We start from the raw sequence: 20446 nt of genomic DNA, 5'->3' as shown, positions 1-20446 counted from the left end.
AGTATATAAAAAGCCTAGCCCCTAAGAAAGTTATCTCTCCCACTAGAACCACTTGCTAGGTACGTCGCTTTAAACTACAAATAACTCCAAAGAACCAAATATCAGTCATATTAGACATCTTAGTCTGAAAGCTCTATATTATTATTATTGGACATTCGATAATGAAGTATCAATGTTCGATTCCGGGTGGGAGCTACATTGGTTCAGTAACCACGTTAAACTGAAGAAAATAAAATATTTGATTTCACGTCTCACGATTATGCCCTTTAAGGTAAGTGAGAAGGAGGATAAATGAAAATAAATGATTATGAAATAATTAGTGGAATAAGGATGTGGGAAGGAAAAGGAAAACCCTGGATATTATGTTGTTCACCACAAACTCATGGCCTGGGATAGAACCAGGGACTCTTGACAGGAAAAGGAAGCGCTCTACTATTTCCATATAACTTCGTGGAGAAAAGAGACACTAATCTTTAACCCTACCAACCAATTATTAATATTATTTGAAACAGTAATCGGACATTTGTATAATAAATTTTGACTTCTGTAGTTGTGAAGCGCTGAAGCAATTGTTATGTTGTGTATTTAAGTCTAATTTAAATAAAGCAGGTTTCCAATTTTACGAAACTCAACGCTAGGCTACTGCTAACACCCTGAACATAACAATTATCCGCCACTAATGTTTAAGTTTGGTACACTTAATACTGTACATTGAGAATTATGATATGAAAATTTTCTAAACAATATATTTCAATATAAAGATGTCCTGGCTATTTAAATAGAAAAGAAATGCAGATTTTTACCTGAACATATTCCTGCATATAATAAATTAAATTTTGTTTCTGTCAGAAGTTGCTGTAATACTTTTTTATTAAAAAGAAAAAGATGGAAATAAATGTGGAACTTGAGTGATTTCGACTACTATTCTCCCTTTGAGCTTATTAAACTAATTTATTTATGTGTCCTTTGAAAAACATATTTTGTGCAATGATCAACATGACATCCATTTCATAATTTCGAGACAAAGGCGAGCGCTCCGTTCTCTCCGGCAATTTTGTTAGTCTATGGTGAAAAGCTACAACCTTCCATCCCTTGAGAGCGGCCTGTTAAAAGTAGACTTTTCCAAAAGGTGCAAGACTCTCTCTGAGTTTACTTCGCAGTCTGTCATGAGGGCTAGCGCGCAGTTTGCGATCCTCTTGAAGTTTTGGTTATTATCCCGCCACGGTGACGTCATTCGTGTAGAGTAGTGTGCGGAGCGGAAATGTGTTTCGTGGATAAGGAATTTACTATGGAGTTATTGTGTATATTTTCGACGAGACAAACAATGTCGTCCACATGAAGACTTTATTACAAAATGGTTAGAGAGACTCGCCACCTCTGGGTCGGGAATTTACCGGATAATATCCGTGAAGAACGAATTCGAGAGCATTTCAAACGGTATGTTGTGGTGTGCAGCATTGCAGTTAGTGTAATTTGGATGTATTCGTTGTGTGCTACGTGTGCTGGATACCTGATCCACTCGTGCACCATTGATATAGGAGCATAGTTTTCCATTGTTGGTGAAAATGTAGTTTTTGAGATTTAGGTGTTGTGATAGAATGTCTTATAGTGTTCTCAAAAAGGTTATCCATATAGTGTAAAGAAGAGTCAAAAATAGTGCAGTGTGGAAGGAATTTGGTGCTAGTGTTAGAACTGTGGAGTGTTATTTAATGCAATTCAGTGTTCTTTTCCTATTGTTTGTCATGTGATGTTTGTTCAGAGGTGAGAATAAATATTTGTGACAGTGTCTTCCAGGAAGGGATATGCCGAGGGAGAATATGATAGTGCTATTCTTATTCACGTAGTTTCCGTCAGGTGGGAATTCGGTGGAGCGTCGCCAAAGGTCGTGAGTTAAACATTTCATTTCTTAAAGTTCTATATACTATATATTTCTTGTTAGTGAAGATTGCTATTCCTATTGGATACGTTGTCATTCCACAAAATGGGATATTATGATTGTTATTGCATTCATCAATGAAACCTGTTTGTTGTACTTGCAGTTGCTCAAAATATCGTTGCTTGCAATCTAATTTTTGTCTATTTTGAGTCTGTTGGTTAGCAGATACATAGTATGGTTCATAACATCGTTGACAATAAGAGGTTATCCATTAGATGTTGAAAAGAGCTGATAAACAATATCCGTTTATACTTGACAATATTGCCCTTGTAAGAATTACGCACGTTTTATTTATTTTGACTATAATGTATACGTGTAATTTGCTTCTAGGTCATTCTGACAGCTAATATGGGCTGATTCTATATTGTGAAATGACTTGTATCAATGGTTCATCAGCATGATAAACTTGTTTTTTCTATCTCGAGAATTGTAGAAAATACACTTAAAACGAAAGTGCCTGCTCTTTTAAGTCAGTATCATCGGGACAGGTTCATTAATTTTAATTCAGTTTTCGTTTACCTAGAGAGGACATTCTTCTCTGTATAATACAGAAAACTAATTCAGTTATACTGTTCATTATGAAGTTGTTGATATGGGAAGACGAAAGGTACTACTGTGTGCCCTTACTGTGTGAGAGAGAGTATATACATAGGTAATGCCGTCGTTTTAGTTATATTTTTGTACAAACTTCCCTGACATTTACTTTCGCTGTTTTGAGTATGAGCTCATAGTACACAAATTGGCTTTCGTTACGAGATCTAAAAGTCCAGTACTTATATGCCATGTGAAATAAGTACGAGTATGATTCTTGCAAATGATAACTTATTCTAAACGCCTTGTGTTCTTTACTGATTATATTGATTCCATATACCGGGAGACTGCTTAATGTAAGAGATTTTTAAAGAAAACATTTACGATGTTCCATTACAGCAGCATCGTAGCGGACACTAGCGGGCTGTTTACTCCCTTGCACATGGCTTATATATGTGGTTATTCACATTACATTTATTTCTTTGAAGCACGTGTTGTATTGTATTGCTACAAGGGTAGATTTCTTAAACGGGTTCATAATAAAGTACTCAAGGAATGTGCCGTGACATAAAACCCTACGTGCTAGGATGTATTATTTGGCCTTGATACACCTCAGCTGTTTCCCAAATGAACGTGATGTTTTAAATTTACTTCTTCTTATATAAACTTTAGTACATGTGCAAAGTAATACGCATTTCCGTACTGTCTTCTTCATTCTCAACGTATTTTAAAAATTGTGGTGAAACATAACAACACTGCTGTTGTTGATTGCACATATTTCTTATTGGTATGGAGACGATGAGAGAACTAAATTTCATCTAAAAAGTTACTTTTAATACATTAGATATATAGAGAAACAGAAATGGTATATAACAGGATTTACTTCTGGGGTAATAAACGTTCTTATTCGAGTCGAAGAACAGTATACATATATACAGTGGACCATTTGTCTTGATATACCCTTGTAACTTTTAAACTAAAGGATACAAAGCGCCGAAATTTCATGCTATGCAAATATGACAGGGGAAAACCTGACATACTCTTCCATACCACCAGATTAAGTGTTGCCAGCCCAACATAAAGTTACATTTCTTCACATAGCACTACGTCAGGGAGGTATTTCAAATATACATGTAAAACAAAAACATACTATACCATGCTTGTCATGCATTGTTGCAAACTAACGACGTTATATTATCACAAACTTTGAAAAGCCAATGAAACTTTGGAGGGTACTATGCAGCAATAACGCAAGTGAGGCGGACGGGGTAATACACTTCCAAAGTACTACGGGCGTGATGCGACGTATTTCGAACTGGTAGAAACAAAGTTACAAGGAATTGAATATTTTACTATTTTCACGGACTTTATTACGAATAGATAATTATCACATCGAATTACGTACATGGTTTTCAATAGATATAGAGATCGTAATGCCGTTTATACCAATTTGATGTCTCAAACCATTTGGGAGGTATGATAAAAATGATAAAATTTTATTGATTAAAATAAGGTGTTACTCGAAATTGAAAAAAAAAAAAATCTAAATTACTTTGTTGCTATAATATTACAATACATTTTGATAGGTATAATTACAAGTTTTCGGAATTACATAATTTTAAGCAGTGTTTTACCGTATCTCCAGAACAGTGTGAGATTCAAATTGGTGTTAACGGCATTGTGATTTTCATATCTACTGAAAACCATCATGGAATTGGATGAAGTACTTATCTAGTTAAGTAGTTTTTCGAAATAAAGGCTTTTGGAAAATGGTCAAATTTTAATCCTTTGTAACTGTTCGTATTCATCCGAAATCAGTCGTATCATGACCATGGTATTAGACCCTGAAGGATTTTAATTGTGCACTGCTCCCGACTATTATTTGCGTTATTACTGCTTGTAGAGGCCATCAAAATTAAATATTTGTTATGTGCGTCCTTAGGTTGCAATATTGAATAATAAATGAACATTGTAAATTGTCTTTTAACACGTAGATGTCAAATATGTTAACCTGACGTAGTGCCATTTAAAAGAATACAATTTTATTGGTTAGTTTGTAACACCTAACCTTGTGGTATCACAGAGGATGGCAGATAATGTCTCCCTGTCGATATTTGCTTAGTGTAAAATTCCAGCTCTTTTTTACTCGATTAGTTCAAAAGTTACAAGTGCATATCAAGATAAGGATCCATCATGTATAATTATTTTGATTTTAATATCTTGACTTTAGCAAAAGATTGTTTCTTTATCTATTCCTGAAAACCATATGCAGATGTTCTTGTCAGAAAATAACGTATCGAGGAAGATAATGTAACAAGTAATCCACCAGTCATCATATTCACCAGTCAAATAAGCTAATATACCAATTATTGTTACTATAAGAGTTTTCAATTACTTATTGCTAGCTGCTTGAAATTTACTTAAGTAATACTTTATTTCAATTTTGTAAACGATCAGTGTTAAAAATTCGCTTTTGATAGTGGAAAATCTACATCAAAATATTAACATCATCTTCATTGGTAATTATTTCGACAAACAACTGTTGCTTTATTATGTATTTAAAGGCAAATATGAAGCGTGAATCCCTGTTGGATTCTAAAGGAGTAAGTTCCGAAACTGACCACCCATTGAGTTCGACAATAATTGTAAAATAAGATGAGTAAATGAAGATAGAAGCAGTATTCGACCCAACAAAACCTATCGTCAGTGGAAGATAAATAGCACAACTTTGATACAAGACTGACTGACGACAAGATTATTGAGATAATGGTCTTGCAGCGAACTAAATGCAATTTTACGGCACGCGGGTGATCAGCTTCAGAACTATGCCCTTATATACTTTGCGTATAAGATTAATAACTTATATATTCAAGAGATTCTCCTACTGTGCTGTTTTGTATCTTGTTATAATTGAAACAAACGTGTTAAACGTCGAATTTCGGCGACAGCTAAGGTTTTTGGTGGAAATAGGATGTGTGAGAATTTTCATTTTTTCTATGTCCAATGTAATTCCCATATCCACCAAAACTCATTCTTGATAGCGAAAGTTCGACATTTAACATATTTGTTTGTACTTTATTGTAACATTATACGGAAGAGCAAAGTGATTATCTTTTGAATGTATTTACAAGTTCGCTGTTCAAGCGGCGTACATGAAAATATGAAAACGTTTTGTAAGTATTCAGTTCTGTGGAATATGCAGAACTGTTTGCTCACTTGTCACAATCTCATACTACATCGAATCAGGTATGGAATTATTTGAACCATTTTACAAACGTGTCTGACAAAGTGAATATTTATATGTATTGCTTGCAAAAATGTTAGATGTTCAGAGAAATTCTAATCGTTTCTTAGGATATAGTGTAATAACTTCTTAACTTTCTTAACCCATAAATGATTTTCAATTTCAGACATGACTGTGATCCTAAGTGCTGGGATGACCAGTGTTTAATAATTGGACGTTAGTAGTTCCCATGAATTGAGTAAGCCTCGAGATAGTATAATTAAACAAGCACGGTGATGATTGAGTTATATATATGTAACATGAGGTGTATATATATGACGAAATTTTTCGCATTTAATATTTGAATTTGTCAAGTATCTAAAGAGTGTCCAACGCATATAGTATCATGTTCGTCTCCTCATAGTCCATGGATAAGGGTCCAGAGGACATCAGCTGTATAGATTTTAGTAATAATGCTTTAGATGTTCTTCCTTCGAAATTGGAATCGTGGTCTGAATTTAATATATTAGTAATCTCCTTAAAGATTTGTTTTTGACACTTTTAATAATTGCATGTAAAGTTTATTATTATTATTTCTTTTAACCTGTTCCGTTGGATGTGAGGTTTGATTTAAACGTTTAAAATGACACTGCGTTAAGGCCAGTTTTTGGCAACTGCGTCAAGGCCATATGTTATTCCGTGTTATACTGCGCAGTAAGTTGATACGGGAAGATTTTCAACATATTTATTACCGGTCAGAAGTTAAATCTTTGGCGTTTCAATATTGTCTGTTGTTTCTTTCTTTAAAGTTATCCAAATTTCAGTTTACAAATTTCCTACAGTTTTAACCTCTTCATTACCTAGATGTAGCAACTCTTCGTTTATAATGCAGTACTACGTACAAATTGTGCTCTGTAGTGCTAAAATTACACAATTGTTCCAAAGTTTAGGCTCTCTTTTAAAAATGTTACATATTTCTTTAACCAGCATGACCCATCACTTGATATTATAACAGGCTTTGCTGAAGATGCTACAAAATGTGTTTGCTAATGTAGATGCTACGTCACAAGCAAAAATGAACATGATAGGGTAGTTCGTTTTTATAAAGATAATGAAAACATCTCTTCTGCATTACTACGGTAATGGATATACTGATACTATCTTTTGACGCATTGTTTAGTCTTTTAAGTATTGATTTATATGGGAAGATATTTTGTTGTGAGTGATTATTTTTAAGGATAAATTTATGATAATTTTACCGTCGTCGTTATTTTAATGTCCTGTGATCTGGTAAAATTACTTAATTTAAATGTGAAGCATGGACAAATGTGTATATAATTATAAATTTTATATATCGTGGTTGTATATTAAGAGCTATGAGTAATCAATCACAACGAGTGATTCTTCTGCTAAATGAAAAAGTGTAACTATTGCCAAAATTGAATATTATTGCTGGCCAAGCCCTTAACTTCTTCAGAAATTGAAGAAATGTTAAGGAAAGTATAGTACGTGCCGTATTTTTCCTAACATAATAAAGTTCCTTTGCCCCTCATCATTTACCGTAGATTATCTTTAAGATTCTTGCACCTCTAGGTTTCATACACTACCTGGAAAACCTGTTAAACCTGAAAATCTCAGGGAAATTGAGTTTGGAAGAAAAAAATCTTGGATAATTCAGGGAAGTCGATCATAGGTAGTAAAATACCTGGAAATATCAGGGAGGGAAATTGAGTTCAATATTTTTGTATATTTTGAATGTATTGAAGTGTGGAACAAAAGTATTTACTTTTTAATTCCCTTAGTAGGCTTCTCAACTTAATTTTTCAACTTAAATTTTATTTATTTTAATTATTTGTTTTCTTGTGACTCAATATTTAATTCCAATCGTTCATTGGGGAGAAGGGTGGCCATTCTTAAATATTTAAATTTATTATTTTTAAGATTCATGTGTTCTCTAAATGTTAGTTTCTTTCATTAGACCTGGAAATTGCAAAAATTAATACCTGAAAAACCTGGAAAATTCAGGAAAATTGAGTTCAATATTTTTGTATGAACCTTGACCTGGAAAGCACAGATACCTTGGCTAGTGAAGGTATTCGAGGATTGACAAAACAGTGGTATTTTTTTGACGTCGGTAGGAGAGTTATGAAAAATAGTATTGTTTTTAGTATGTATACTCTCAAAACAAGACGAATTTAAAGAAATCGTGGAGAATCAAGATCAGAATCCTACAGTATTTCAATCAAATAATAATAATAAAAATAAAATAATAATAATACGTTCCCATATAGATCTCTGAGATAAAAATTAAAAATACTCGTTGATCTATGCGACATTGAGTCCCGTTGAACTCCAAATTTGTACAGGAAAAATGACGTTTAATCTATGCACGTGTATAGCCTTTCCAACTTGTCGATCTGCACACACACACACATTTTGCTCGTGTTGTCGAGGTAACTGATTAAAATTTTGCTGCTTTTATTAGTGTTTTATGAAACATTTCAAAGTGGCAGTGTTTGCTTCAGTGTGGATCGTATAATTAGATTTCTTTCAGATGAGTATTTATTTATACAGGGAACTTTATATTTTTTATTATTATTATTATTATTATTATTATTATTTTTTTTTTTTTTTTTGCGTGTAAGCTAGAACTTTTATTATCATCTTATCGTATACAGGCCAACATTCATGTATATAAAATTGAGAGGTTGTGTATCCGCCTGCCTATTTGTAAAACACTATTTGTGAACTATTCGGTATTTTGAGGTCTTTTTCATATAGCTAAAAATGTAGGCGTCGTGATTTTAGTGACATCATAATTGTTAGGTTCGTAGGTTTCGGTAATAGTTCATTTTTATAGCTTTTTTTATTAGTATAACGTGTTTTAAAATTGTTTCAGGAAAGGAATTCGAAGTAATACTCAAGTGAATTTAAGAGTTGTGTTCATGTGGTCATTTTAACACTAGCTGGACATAAGGACCCTAGCCCAAGGCGACAAATTTCTAGGGGCGGCATATTAAAAATTTGAGATTGAAGTACAGTAAGATGAAAGGGAGACCATTCATAGGGGAGAAATTTGAGGGAGATCTATGTTTGTGCCACAGCACGACTGAGTTTACACGTTACGACGTTACTGTTGGTAGAATGTGCGGAGGCTATTGCTTACTGGTTGTCAGCATAGAACTAGAATGTGTTGCCTTTTGTCTGTTTTTGTTTTATCTTACAAGTAACTGAATACGAAGAAATACTGGGGAAAGAAGCGCAATCTTGAGCGTAGAGGGCGGCAGAAATGTTGAATACAGTCCTATGGCTATTTCATTTCCATGAGAATCCAGTAACTCTTGTTGTCTTACAGAAAAACTAAGAAAATAATTGCTAATTACTACTCAAATGCTTTCGTGGGCTAGTGAAGTACGTTGTTGCGTTTTTTTAAGGGTATATTTCAATACATATTATATCTTACGGTAATATTTCAGTGAAAACTACTCGTGTCCAGGTGAGTTAGTATCACCGTAGGAAGTCATGTTTAGGATCACACTTATGGGCCGTATAAGATTGTAATGTTAGGATGTTCGTCCGTTACTCCACACGTTACCTTTTGAACGAAAGCTAGATCAATTATCTTGGCCAAGTTCGTTAATACAGACAATCCATTAAGAGTCTTCACTACAGCGAAATTAAACTACCGCTAATTTTAGAGTTTTTCTGTAATATCTTCAAAACAAATAAAAATATTCGAAAAGCAGAAACGTAGTGAAGTAGACAGCATGATTTTGCATGTGATTCCGTTATCACCAACTCCTCTATCTGCTTTCAATTTGCAACTGTAGATAGATTTAGCTTTTTTGCGGGTTCTGTAAATAGCGGCATACCAAAAGCAGATAGGTGAATTGTGGGAAATATACCACTTGCAAAATCGTATTGTCTAGTTCACTACGTTTCTACTTTTCGATTATTTTTTTTTTTTTTTTTGAAGATATTACAGAAAAACTAAAATTAGCGGTAGTAGTTTAATTTCGCTATGGACGATGACTTCCGCTGTGGCTATCCATATCCCATAAGTGTACTGAGGTTCCCTTTTTTTTAGGTTAACAAATGTTTTGGAATAAATCTAAAATATATATTGTGACAGCAAATCTTCACATAGTGACTAGTAGTATGAGAGGGTTGACCGCTTCAGCTACCAATGTAGACGAATTGATAAATGTAAATTTGCGAGAGCATCTTTATTGTCTTTACCAGAGTTTATTTTGGTTTTCAGTTGTTGTAGAAGAACTGCGATATATTCTTAAATCAAGCAGTACAGATGGTCGAACAAAGATAATGTTGTAATATAATATGCAATATAAACTTTGTAATTACTAAGTTGATATTTTGGTATCCATTTTGTAATGCAATTTGTTAGAAACGTTTAAGAGATAATATGTATGTATTGCCAGGTCATATAAATTTAACTACGTGTTACTACTACATTAGTTACTTTCGTGGATGAATACTTATTTAATACTGATCTGTCACTTTCTTGAAAATTATTTTCATGGAATATTAATTACTGATATTGAAGTCAGAATATTAATGGAGAAGATGATTCTGTTTTCCGCATCCCAGCCGTAGTTAATATATATTCTGTCTTCTTCATGTCGGTTTTGTTGAACAATAATTCTTAAATATTCGATGACTTAGTTACACAGAGTGAGTTCAACTAGGCATTGTTCACATTTCCATTGTTTTTTGTCCTCAATAAGTTGGTTGACTTATGCGTGGCAATAGTTAATACAGTTTGGGAAATGTCTGTGACCTTCCTGTTGAAACGACACGTCTATATGAAAAAGTCACCTCGTTTAAGTTCCAACTTTTTTTTTTTTTTTGTATGTTTTAAGCCATTTATTGTGTAATGTGGTGGGTAACAACTGTGGTTCGTAATTCAAAAATTATTTAGTAACATTAAATAAAGATGGAAAATCGTAGTTGGCAGGTAGTGTAAGATACTTTAATATAGCTATTTAGAGCTCCCTCGTAACTGCGTGTATGGCGTATGTGGCCTTGGCGTGAGGGACCCGGGTTCGATTCCTGTCGGGAGTCCATGATTTGGATCTCGTATTAAGCTGTAGGTCCATATCTCATATAGCCTCGCGGCTGAAAAAAAGACGCTAAACACAGAATATTTAGTATTGTGTATTAGGTATCTTAAGTTTACAATGACGATTTTTTCCTATGATCTTTTGTGTGATTGTAGTATTGGGTCATCAGTGGGAGGTCTTAATGCAGGAACATAACATATAGCCTATACATTATAAATCAGAAGTACTCACTTGTAATATAACGAAATTAACAGCAGTTAAAGGACAGTGGCTCAGTGTGTAGAGCGCTCACTAGCCGTTCAAGCACTTTTGAGCAGTCATTTTTTCCGTTCTGGAAAATAATAACTATAAAGAAGATTGTTATTATCGTTTATTTTTTAATTTTTTCAATTTAATTCTTCCGTATAGTCTTATCATTCTCTTGTAGTTTTGAGTTCGATTCGGGTTTTTTAATGCTGATTCAGCATAATGAAGTAATTGAGGTGCTATTTGCGTAGCTCTTATGATAGTGAAATCAGTGTGAAAGAACGAAAACAACCGATATTATTTAATTTTAAATAGCCTATGTAAAATATTGAAGTACGGTATCTGGTAAATTTATGAGTTACAGATTTGCAAACCATTTTATTTCTTTGTAATATTGTTTTCTTCTGGTTGAGTAATGAAAAATATTTATACTACTGCATTATTATACAAATACATTATAACCTCTAGTGCAGTATAAAGTTTATAACAGCTGAAACTCAGACGTGCATTGTTTCGCCCTTTCCCTGAGACAAAAGTTTTGTTTATGTCTGTGCTTCGTATGACGTTTTCACGAGCAAGCGGCAGCGAGCCGCAGTTCCTCTCCCCACACCATTGTATGTGGGGCTCGGGAAAACGCGTGGCGAACGCGGAGCGGACGATCTTGAGTACGTATCTGTTAGTAGCCATTTTGCAATTCGATATATTTTTTTATTGTGTATAAAGGATATGTTGTTGAGGCTGTAGGATTGAATGATTTTAATTTTGTATATTAAAATGGCAGTAACGTTGGAATAACGTAATTTCAATTTTTAGAGCTGTATTTTTAAAAATCTTAGTGCAGAACTACGTAGTAACAGTTCACGTGGCGATAAAATACTCGGATTATTTTTATTTCTATTCTGCAGTATAAATTTCGTCTAGTTAGTATTAACGTTTCGTTCACATGCACATCTCTGAAACTTCTATTAATATATAACTTTTTTTTAAGGGGGGGCTTCTCAAGTTTATGACATTAAAGTGTTTTTGTACGTAAAGTGGAATTTCTTCCTTAAAAAGTATATATCATTACAATGGTGATTATGAAATTTGAACCATTCTTTAGTAGCATTTTTAAGTATTGAAATACATTATCGTTCATTAATGAAACACTTATCGTCTAAGAAAGAAGCAGGCCCATCTATTTCTTTTACTATGAAGGACTTCCGAGTTTTTTTGTAAAAGTTGAATTGAACCCAAGTGTTGAGTTGGAATTTTGTACTTAATTTATGTGTAATAACAGGTACTTTGTATATGAGTAGTAACAAATTACTTGTAAGTGAATTTCTTTAACTATAACTTCTTTTATATAACGATTATTAGCCTACGTTATAAATTCAGATACAATACATATAACTTATACATTCCGTACGTACATTTTGATTAGTTACGTAATGTATAAATGTATATAATATGTTTCATTCAAATAAATCTGAACGGAAACAACTTGCAACGTGTAGCCAGTTGAGCCCTCGCGATTCCAAGAACAATTTCTCTTCCTGGTGATTGGGAACGTACCTATACTGATTGTTGATACGCTTCGATTCCTACGGCAAATGCTGTTGAAAATTTTCGATTTTAGCGTAGGCCATCGTTAAGTGTATTGATATTTTCGCTTCGTATTCAAACGCTCGTCGCATTTGTCTAAGAATCAATAAAAATGAAAAAAAAAAAAAAATCCATACCTACTTATCAATTGTATGGAAAGGAGATCTGCATAAGGTAAAACGTCATTTGTGTGATTTTATTATGCGAATTACCAATAAATTTGTTGGAACGAAGATCGTGCTTTGATAGTAAATGCGTTACTTTATAACATCGCATTGAGTGTCTGCAAAGATTACGATGACGCTTAATATGGTTGGCAGTGGAAATTATACGTTCCGCTGCTGTGGCTGCCGACGCGTCATTTTCTTTTTGTACTGATGTGTGACTTCCCAGGCCGTTGCCTGCACGGTTGCGTGTTTTTTTTTTGTTTTTTTTTTAACCACATTTATTACATACTAAGCAACATGGAGGAACTAATGCTGAAGTCTACCATACGAATAAAAGTTACTACTATTTTACTTAATCTTTTAGATTCACTTATTGAATAGAAGCAGATAATAAATTGGGTATAAGATCAACAAGAGAAGAAGCAAGTTATTGCATCTTTTTTGTTTCGAAATAAGGGAAAAGTAACATTATTACTATAGTTTTTGACTTTAGTGCTGCTGAATACTTATTGTTAAAGTAGTAAGACATTTTAAATAGTTCTTACGTAATTCACGATAGGACTTAAATCTATATAATTGAAAATAATTGGATAAAATACTTAAGTAGAATTTGGCACTGTATCGTTTTTTAATTTTTTTGCTTGGAAGTTCGATAAATTCTTGAATTTCGAGAACCGAGCAGAGATTGATTACACAACATTCAGTACCACTATCGTACTGAATCTAATAAAATCTTTCTCAGCGCATTGATGTGAAATCTTAGTTTTAGATATCGTATAACGTTGTTGTCTGGCTGGCATTTGAAATTGTTCTCCACGATATTTAATATCTACTGTAATTTCCACATGCAATTCTGTGGAACGAATGTGTATTTACCTTACGACATACTGCACAGTACGTGTGATTTTGTGCTGTAAGATATATTGTACGTATCTCTTGTATGGGAATGTATGTATGTGTGTACATTCGTATTTGTAAATAAAATGGCTCCGATCGTTAACTCGCTTGCAAATGCCATTGTTAGTGATCGTGTGCAGTAACGTGGGACTTGCCAATTTCACCATGAAGTGCAAAATCATCGCATAGTCTCTCCTGGTAGTCAGAGCGGAGCCTCTTTGTTCTGTAGGGAACTAGTTTCCTTGGGTCGGGTGGGGACTTGTCCCGCTCCGGAGAAGATAACTGCTTTTTCTTTCTCTCGCTCTTTTCCATAGCCTACTCGTTTCTTCTTTTCATTTTGTTAGCTTGTAGAATACGAATACTGTGTGCGTTGGAAAAAAAATATATTGTATCGCACGGTAATGTGCAATGCTGAATTATTTTCTGTTCATAGGGGCAAATCACATCACCTAAATCTGTATATATCATTGTTTCAGACAACAGTTGCAATTCAAAGAATGTGTGTTTCAAATGTAACCTATGTTTTAAAATAAAAGGTAATACGATAAATTTTGTATTATATAAGCAGGGTATCAAAGCCATTTAATTGTAAAAATTCGTACGGTTATATATTCTATTCTGCACATGAAATTTCGTGTACCGTGAGGCAATTAGATAGCTACTTTGAAGGTAAGAGGCATCGAACGTCGGTCTAGAAACCAAGGAATAGCAACGATTACAGCTGACTAGTTTAGATGCCCATTCTTCGCACGGAGAAGATAGGTTTATGGAAAAGATTTGGAACCCTCTTAGTGTATCATTTTAATAATAATGAAAGTGTAATTAAAAAAAAAAGCATTAGATACTATAATCTTTCGCAGAAATTATGAACCTCTATCCCCTTAGGATATTCCCTGTAATCAAAATTCCATGATAAAAATCCCAGCTTGAGGTAGGTACTATGTTCCAGAGTTTATTTCAAACACAACTGTTTCCCGTGATTATTGCGAAGAAAGAAATTATAAGGATAATTTTACTTCCCTTTAAAACACGAATTCTCAAGAACGTCGGGACACGTTTTCCTGTATTTTTAATGAAAAGTTAATAAACGAGGTTTTATCTTCCTAACTTAACAGGTTCGTGGGAAACTCAATTTTTCGCATAAATTTTGATCCCCGCTTTCCCATTAGGATACACATTTTAATCAAAATAATATGATAAAAGTCCAGTTAAAGGTAGGTGATAACTATGTCCAAAAATACCATTTGAAACGATTCAACTGTTCCCTGTGATGCAATCACAAAGAAATTCCTTTTAATTTATACAGGGTGTTTCAAAACAACACCGACAACGTTTGAGAGGTGATTCCTGACGCCTAAGATAAGATAAAACTTATAGACCAACCTGGGTGCACAAACGCTTCCTTTTTGAGTCATAGGCTACGGAAAACATAAAGAAATGAACTTTTAAGGTCCATAGCTCCAATACTGTGTGCACTATCGAAAAATACATGTTTCAGAATCCTGTGACACTCTCACGACTTTTTTTTTTTTTTTCTAATGCAGGGAATTTGAAGTACTTACCAACTACCTCTATAAAAATTGTTGCGGAAGTACCGCAAGATCCTGAAACATTTTTTCCGATTCTTTTGGCATTTGGTCCTACTGATTTATGTTTGCTACTACTTCTCTGTACTTCAGTGCATAACAGAAAATAAAGGATAAAGTGAACCGAAGTACTACTAAGTAAACATTATTTTGCTAAGTACTATGTAATAAATGAACTAACGATTATTTCCAGGCTTTTCTTATAGGCCAGATGTCTGAGTGCGCAGTTTTATGATGTCATACTGTCCGGACAATCAAATTTCTGTACTATGTGAAAGGTATTGAAAGTAAATATTTCATTTAATAGGATTTAGTATGTGTAATGGCATCCTAAAAGTGTGGAGAGCGTAATAAAGAACCCGAAGTATCCTGTTTGTATCCGAGGCTTTGTTCCTCCATCTGGAATTAGACCTGAAACCACTCACACAGTGCATCAGTCTTATGACTACCAAGAGTTACATTGGCTGCCTGGTTCAGTTTAGTATTTCAACACAAAAGTTTTGCATTCGATAGTTACACATTGTAGTTGGCTTACAAATTTGAGGTATTGCAAATTTGCCGTTATTCAGTCAGGAAAACTGTACAGACGAGCAATGTTTTTATTGTCAGCTTGCATGTGGACTGCAAGAAGAGTTGGAAATAATCAGTTATGTAAGTCTGATTTTTAAAATTATTTATTTATTTATTTATGACCGATTCCATTTCAGATCGTTGAGACAAACCACAATTGGTCCCCATCATAGTCTCAAGTTTCATTTATTTATTTTTTTTTTTATATGGGATCTACATGCAATATTATTAGACCAATAGTTTTTCTTTTTGCTGAAAAAGAAAATCCTTCGATATACCGTCTTCCAAAATGGCTTGCCCTCCTCTCGGATTGTTCGAAAAACTGATAAACATGTCAAATTAAAAGTTCTGTTGTAGAGAAACGAGTGTACTTAGTAACAATCGCAATAGCAGGAAGAATATAAAGTTGTATTTGGTCTAGGAATTAATTCGTGCGGTTGGTACGCACACATTGAAACTGTAGTACAAACACAAAATACATAAATACCTTAAGAAAAATATTGTCCATCGCTAGCCACCACTTTCGCCCATCTGTCAGGCAATGTACGGATTCCGTGGCGAAAGAAGTCCTCATCCTTGGAAGCGATCCAGTCAGAGACCCATGTTTCGATATCTTCTGAAGAAGTAAACCGCTGTCCAATCAAATCGTTGTTCATGCAATCGAACAAGTAGTAGTCCGAAGGAGCAACGTCTGGTGAATACGGCGGGTGGGGTAAAACTTCCCATCCGACATTTTCTGAATAGGTTTTGACCGGTTTTGCGACATGTGGGCGAGCGTTATCATGTTGAACAATAAGTTTATCATGTCTGTTCTCCCATTCTGGTCGTGTTCTGGTCAGAGCTTGCTTCAAACGCATTAATTGTCGTCGATAACGTTCTCCATTCATAGTTTCACCCGGTTGCAGCAGCTCATAGTACACCACACCTTTCATATCCCACCATATGCACAGCATAACCTTTGCACAGTGAATATCTCGTTTTGGTTGTGATGGACCTGGTTTCACCCAGGCCTTTTTTCGTTTAGGGTTCTCGTAATGGATCCACTTCTCATCACCCGTAATAATTCGATGCAGAAACCCCTTTCTGCTCTGTCGTTGAAGCAGCAATTCGCAAATGGTTTTTCGTCTTTCAACGTCTCTGTCTTTCAATTCATGTGGAACCCAATGTGACATCTTTTGAATCATTCCCATGGCTTTCAAGCGTTTGGAGACTGTTGTTTGATCAACGTCTAATGCTGCTGCAAGTTGTTCCTGCGTTTGACACGAATCCTGCTCGAGCAATGCTGTCAATTCTTCGTCTTGAAATTTTTTTGGCTGTCCAGCTCGCTCTTGGTCTGCCAAGCCGAAATCACCACTTCTAAACCGTGCAAACCACTTCTGACACGTTCGCTCAGCTAGAGCATGGTCACCATACACTTCCACCAAAATACGATGACTTTCAGTCGCACTTTTCTGCATGTTAAAGTAATGCAGCAGGACACCCCGCAAAAACACTTTATCAGGCACAAATTGCGCCATGTTCACTTAACTACAAACTGGTGTTGTTGACGCTTTAATCCACTGCCCTATACTACGAACGATACGCGATGACAGGGGTTTGCAACACATGTGTGGATACACGGAACTGTGGGACGCTGCGTTCGTTGCGCCATCTCTTGTCCACCCGCACGAATTAATTCCTAGACCAAATATGTTTAGGTGGAGGGCCAAAGTCGTCTATTGGTCCAATAGGAATAGCGCAATTCACTCGCAATGTTGCCAACTCTGGTGAAATTTTCGCTAACTTCAAACATTTCTTTTCTGTCCTCACGAGCAATATCAACCATCTGCTTCTAGAAAATGTAAATGATTTACGTTTCTCATTATTACATCCCACGTTATAGTATGATGAAAATGTGAACATTTCATTAATACGCCATGTTTGGGCACCATTTTTTTCAAAAAACCCCACCTTTTAAAAATCTGAATTTTTTACAACTGTTGGAGAAGTACGTAAGGATTTAATATTCGTTAACCGTTCATGCGGCTGCAACCCCTAACATTCGCAATTAATTATTGAAATTTCGATTTTTGTACTTTAAATGTAAATATTTCCTATGGGCATTTAGGTCCTATACACAATGCGAATTGAAACCTTTTAATGAAAAACATGTAAGTTTTCGAAAACTGTGGTGATGTGGGGAAAATTGAGCTTCATGTGTTGTTCACGATCATTAATGAATACCAAATATCAAATAAAATCCAAGTATTGTCATTTGGAAACAAATAAAAGTTCTACCAAATTGGCAACACTGCCAACCGAATTGCAACGCACGTAAAAATCATCATATAGATACAAATCAACTTTCTGAACTTCATCATAACTTTAACACATAGTTTCTGATTTAACGCGAAATATATATTTTATTTTCTATTGTCGTGAGCCGATTTTGTGTCCCGACCTGGAAGCACTGTAACTCGAAAACGAAGCGGAATTCGATTCATGTTTATAGGAACCTTTCTACTTGATTTGATGTCAGGATTCATCTCTCAAAATTTTCATACTCCCTTTCAATTCGCCTTGTGTGTAGGACCTAAATGCCCATAGGAAATATTTACATTTAAAGTACAAAAATCGAAATTTCAATAATTAATTGCGAATGTTAGGGGTTGCAGCCGCATGAACGGTTAACGAATATTAAATCCTTACGTACTTCTCCAGCAGTTGTAAAAAATTCAGATTTTTAAAAGGTGGGGTTTTTGAAAAAATGGTGCCCAAACATGGCGTATTAGTGAAATGTTCACATTTTCATCATACTATAACGTGGGATGTAATAATGAAAAAAGTAAGTCATTTTCATTTTCTAGAAGCAGATGGTTGATATTGCTCGTGAGGACAGAAAAGAAATGTTTGAAGTTAGCGAAAATTTCACCAAAGTTGGCAACATTGCGAGTGAATTGCGCGATTCCTATTGGACCAATAGACGACTTTGGCCCTCCACTGAAACATACAACTTTATACTCTTCTAGCTATTGCGATTATGTTACTAAGTACACTCGTTTCTCTACAACAGAACTTTTAATTTGAGATGTTTATCAGTTTTTCGAACAATCCGAGAGGAGGGCAGTCATTTTGGAAGGCTGTAAATCGAAGGATTTTTTTTTTCAGCAGAAAGAAAAACTATTGGTCCAATAATATTGCATGTAGATCCCATATAAAAAAAAAAAAATAAATAAATAAATAAATGAAATCTGAGACAGTCGTGTGGACCACCCTGGACGATTTGAAATGGAATCTCTCTTATTTATTTATTGTGATCATTATGATCGAAAGCCTAAAATCAGAGCAGAAACCATAGATGGACTGAAGCTAGGACATTTAGGTAACATTGTATCCATACACTGTATTTATTAATGACGGCAAATTGAGTAGTATTCCGTTCTTTATATCCGTTTTTAGTTTTGTAACATTTCATTTCAGTATATTTTCTTTCTTTTTCTTTTTGTCGTCGAAACATTCAGATTAATAAAATGCTAACGTTGTTGAAAATTTTCTACATTTTAAAATCCATGTTGCTAATTTTTCATATGATTTATGAAATAAGCGCACAAACCAAAATATGACTCACATTGATAACTGCTAGCAAAAATTAGCTAACGTGAGCATATTAACTAATGTTATATTCATGTCCTTTATTATTATTATTATTATTATTATTATTATTATTATTATTTACACAAATACATTCAGTAAAAATGATTATTTGTCTCTTCTGTTATATCCTTCAATTTCATTTCATGGGGTATATCAACATACCGGTATATAAAAATGAAAGTCACTATGTTTGTGACTTCGTACCTTTTGAACCACAATATCGATCTCGATTAAATTTTCAACATAAATGAGGTTCGGGCCTGGGATGTTTTTATCATTTTATTTGACTATGCAACTTAGGGATGGGGGAGATATTTTAAAAAATGATTGAAAATGACAACTATTAGTGTCGAATTGAAAATGACAACTATTAGTGTCGAGTCCATAGTTTTCGGGGTCGCTGAGACGAACAGCGACACTTCTGATGCGTTTAAACCCATACTCAGTCCTTTATGTCCAAAATAAAACATATTCTCCCCGTGCGAAGAATGGGTATTCTGCTAGTTGAATATAATTTTCATAATGAAATGTAAAATGTTTTGAACGGAAGGAAATACTCAAATTCAATTAGCTGTACTAGTTAGTTGGCAAGATAAGTTTCTAATTCAAACTCCCTAACTCAATAGTCCAAGAAGAGTTGGTACTATCCCGTCATGTATCGCATCGCTTCCTGTTAGCTTGCGATGCTGCATCAGTACCGAAAATTTATGTTTAATTCACGGGAGATCTAAATGAAAATTGTACGCGATAACAGTTTGGTTAAACTACTACTATTTATGTATTTAAATTTTGTGTCTCCGTGTAACCAGTGATAAGTGCGTGTACTCCTAGATTTTCAATTCCTGATGAGAGTACCGATTTTCGAGTTTGACCAAGAACCCGTCCAAAGGCAGTCAGAGATTGCCTGAATTAACGAACTTTGATCTAGAAAACAATCGATTTAATGGCTTTTGGAGCCATACACTAAGAACTAATCTTGTCAGTTCAACATC

The 20446-nt window shown here is 34.5% G+C and overlaps 1 protein-coding gene across 3 annotated transcripts in view; it reads left to right on the top strand.

Moving 5' to 3' along the window:
- The first annotated feature begins 1178 nt into the window (after nucleotides 1–1178).
- LOC145668719 (uncharacterized) overlaps nucleotides 1179–20446 on the top strand; it is a 311815-nt gene continuing 292547 nt past the window's right edge. For all 3 annotated transcript variants that reach the window (XM_081736828.1, XM_081736829.1, XM_081736827.1), the window contains exon 1: nucleotides 1179–1437. In XM_081736828.1, coding sequence (XP_081592954.1) covers nucleotides 1355–1437 — 83 coding nt within the window. In that variant the 5' untranslated portion in view covers nucleotides 1179–1354. The remainder of the gene's footprint in view (nucleotides 1438–20446) is intronic.

The sequence above is a fragment of the Thermobia domestica genome, chromosome 13 (genome assembly GCF_964235325.1).
Source record: "Thermobia domestica chromosome 13, izTheDome1.hap1.1, whole genome shotgun sequence".
NCBI classification, from domain to species: domain Eukaryota; kingdom Metazoa; phylum Arthropoda; class Insecta; order Zygentoma; family Lepismatidae; genus Thermobia; species Thermobia domestica.
This window is presented reverse-complemented; position numbering and strand designations above follow the sequence as displayed.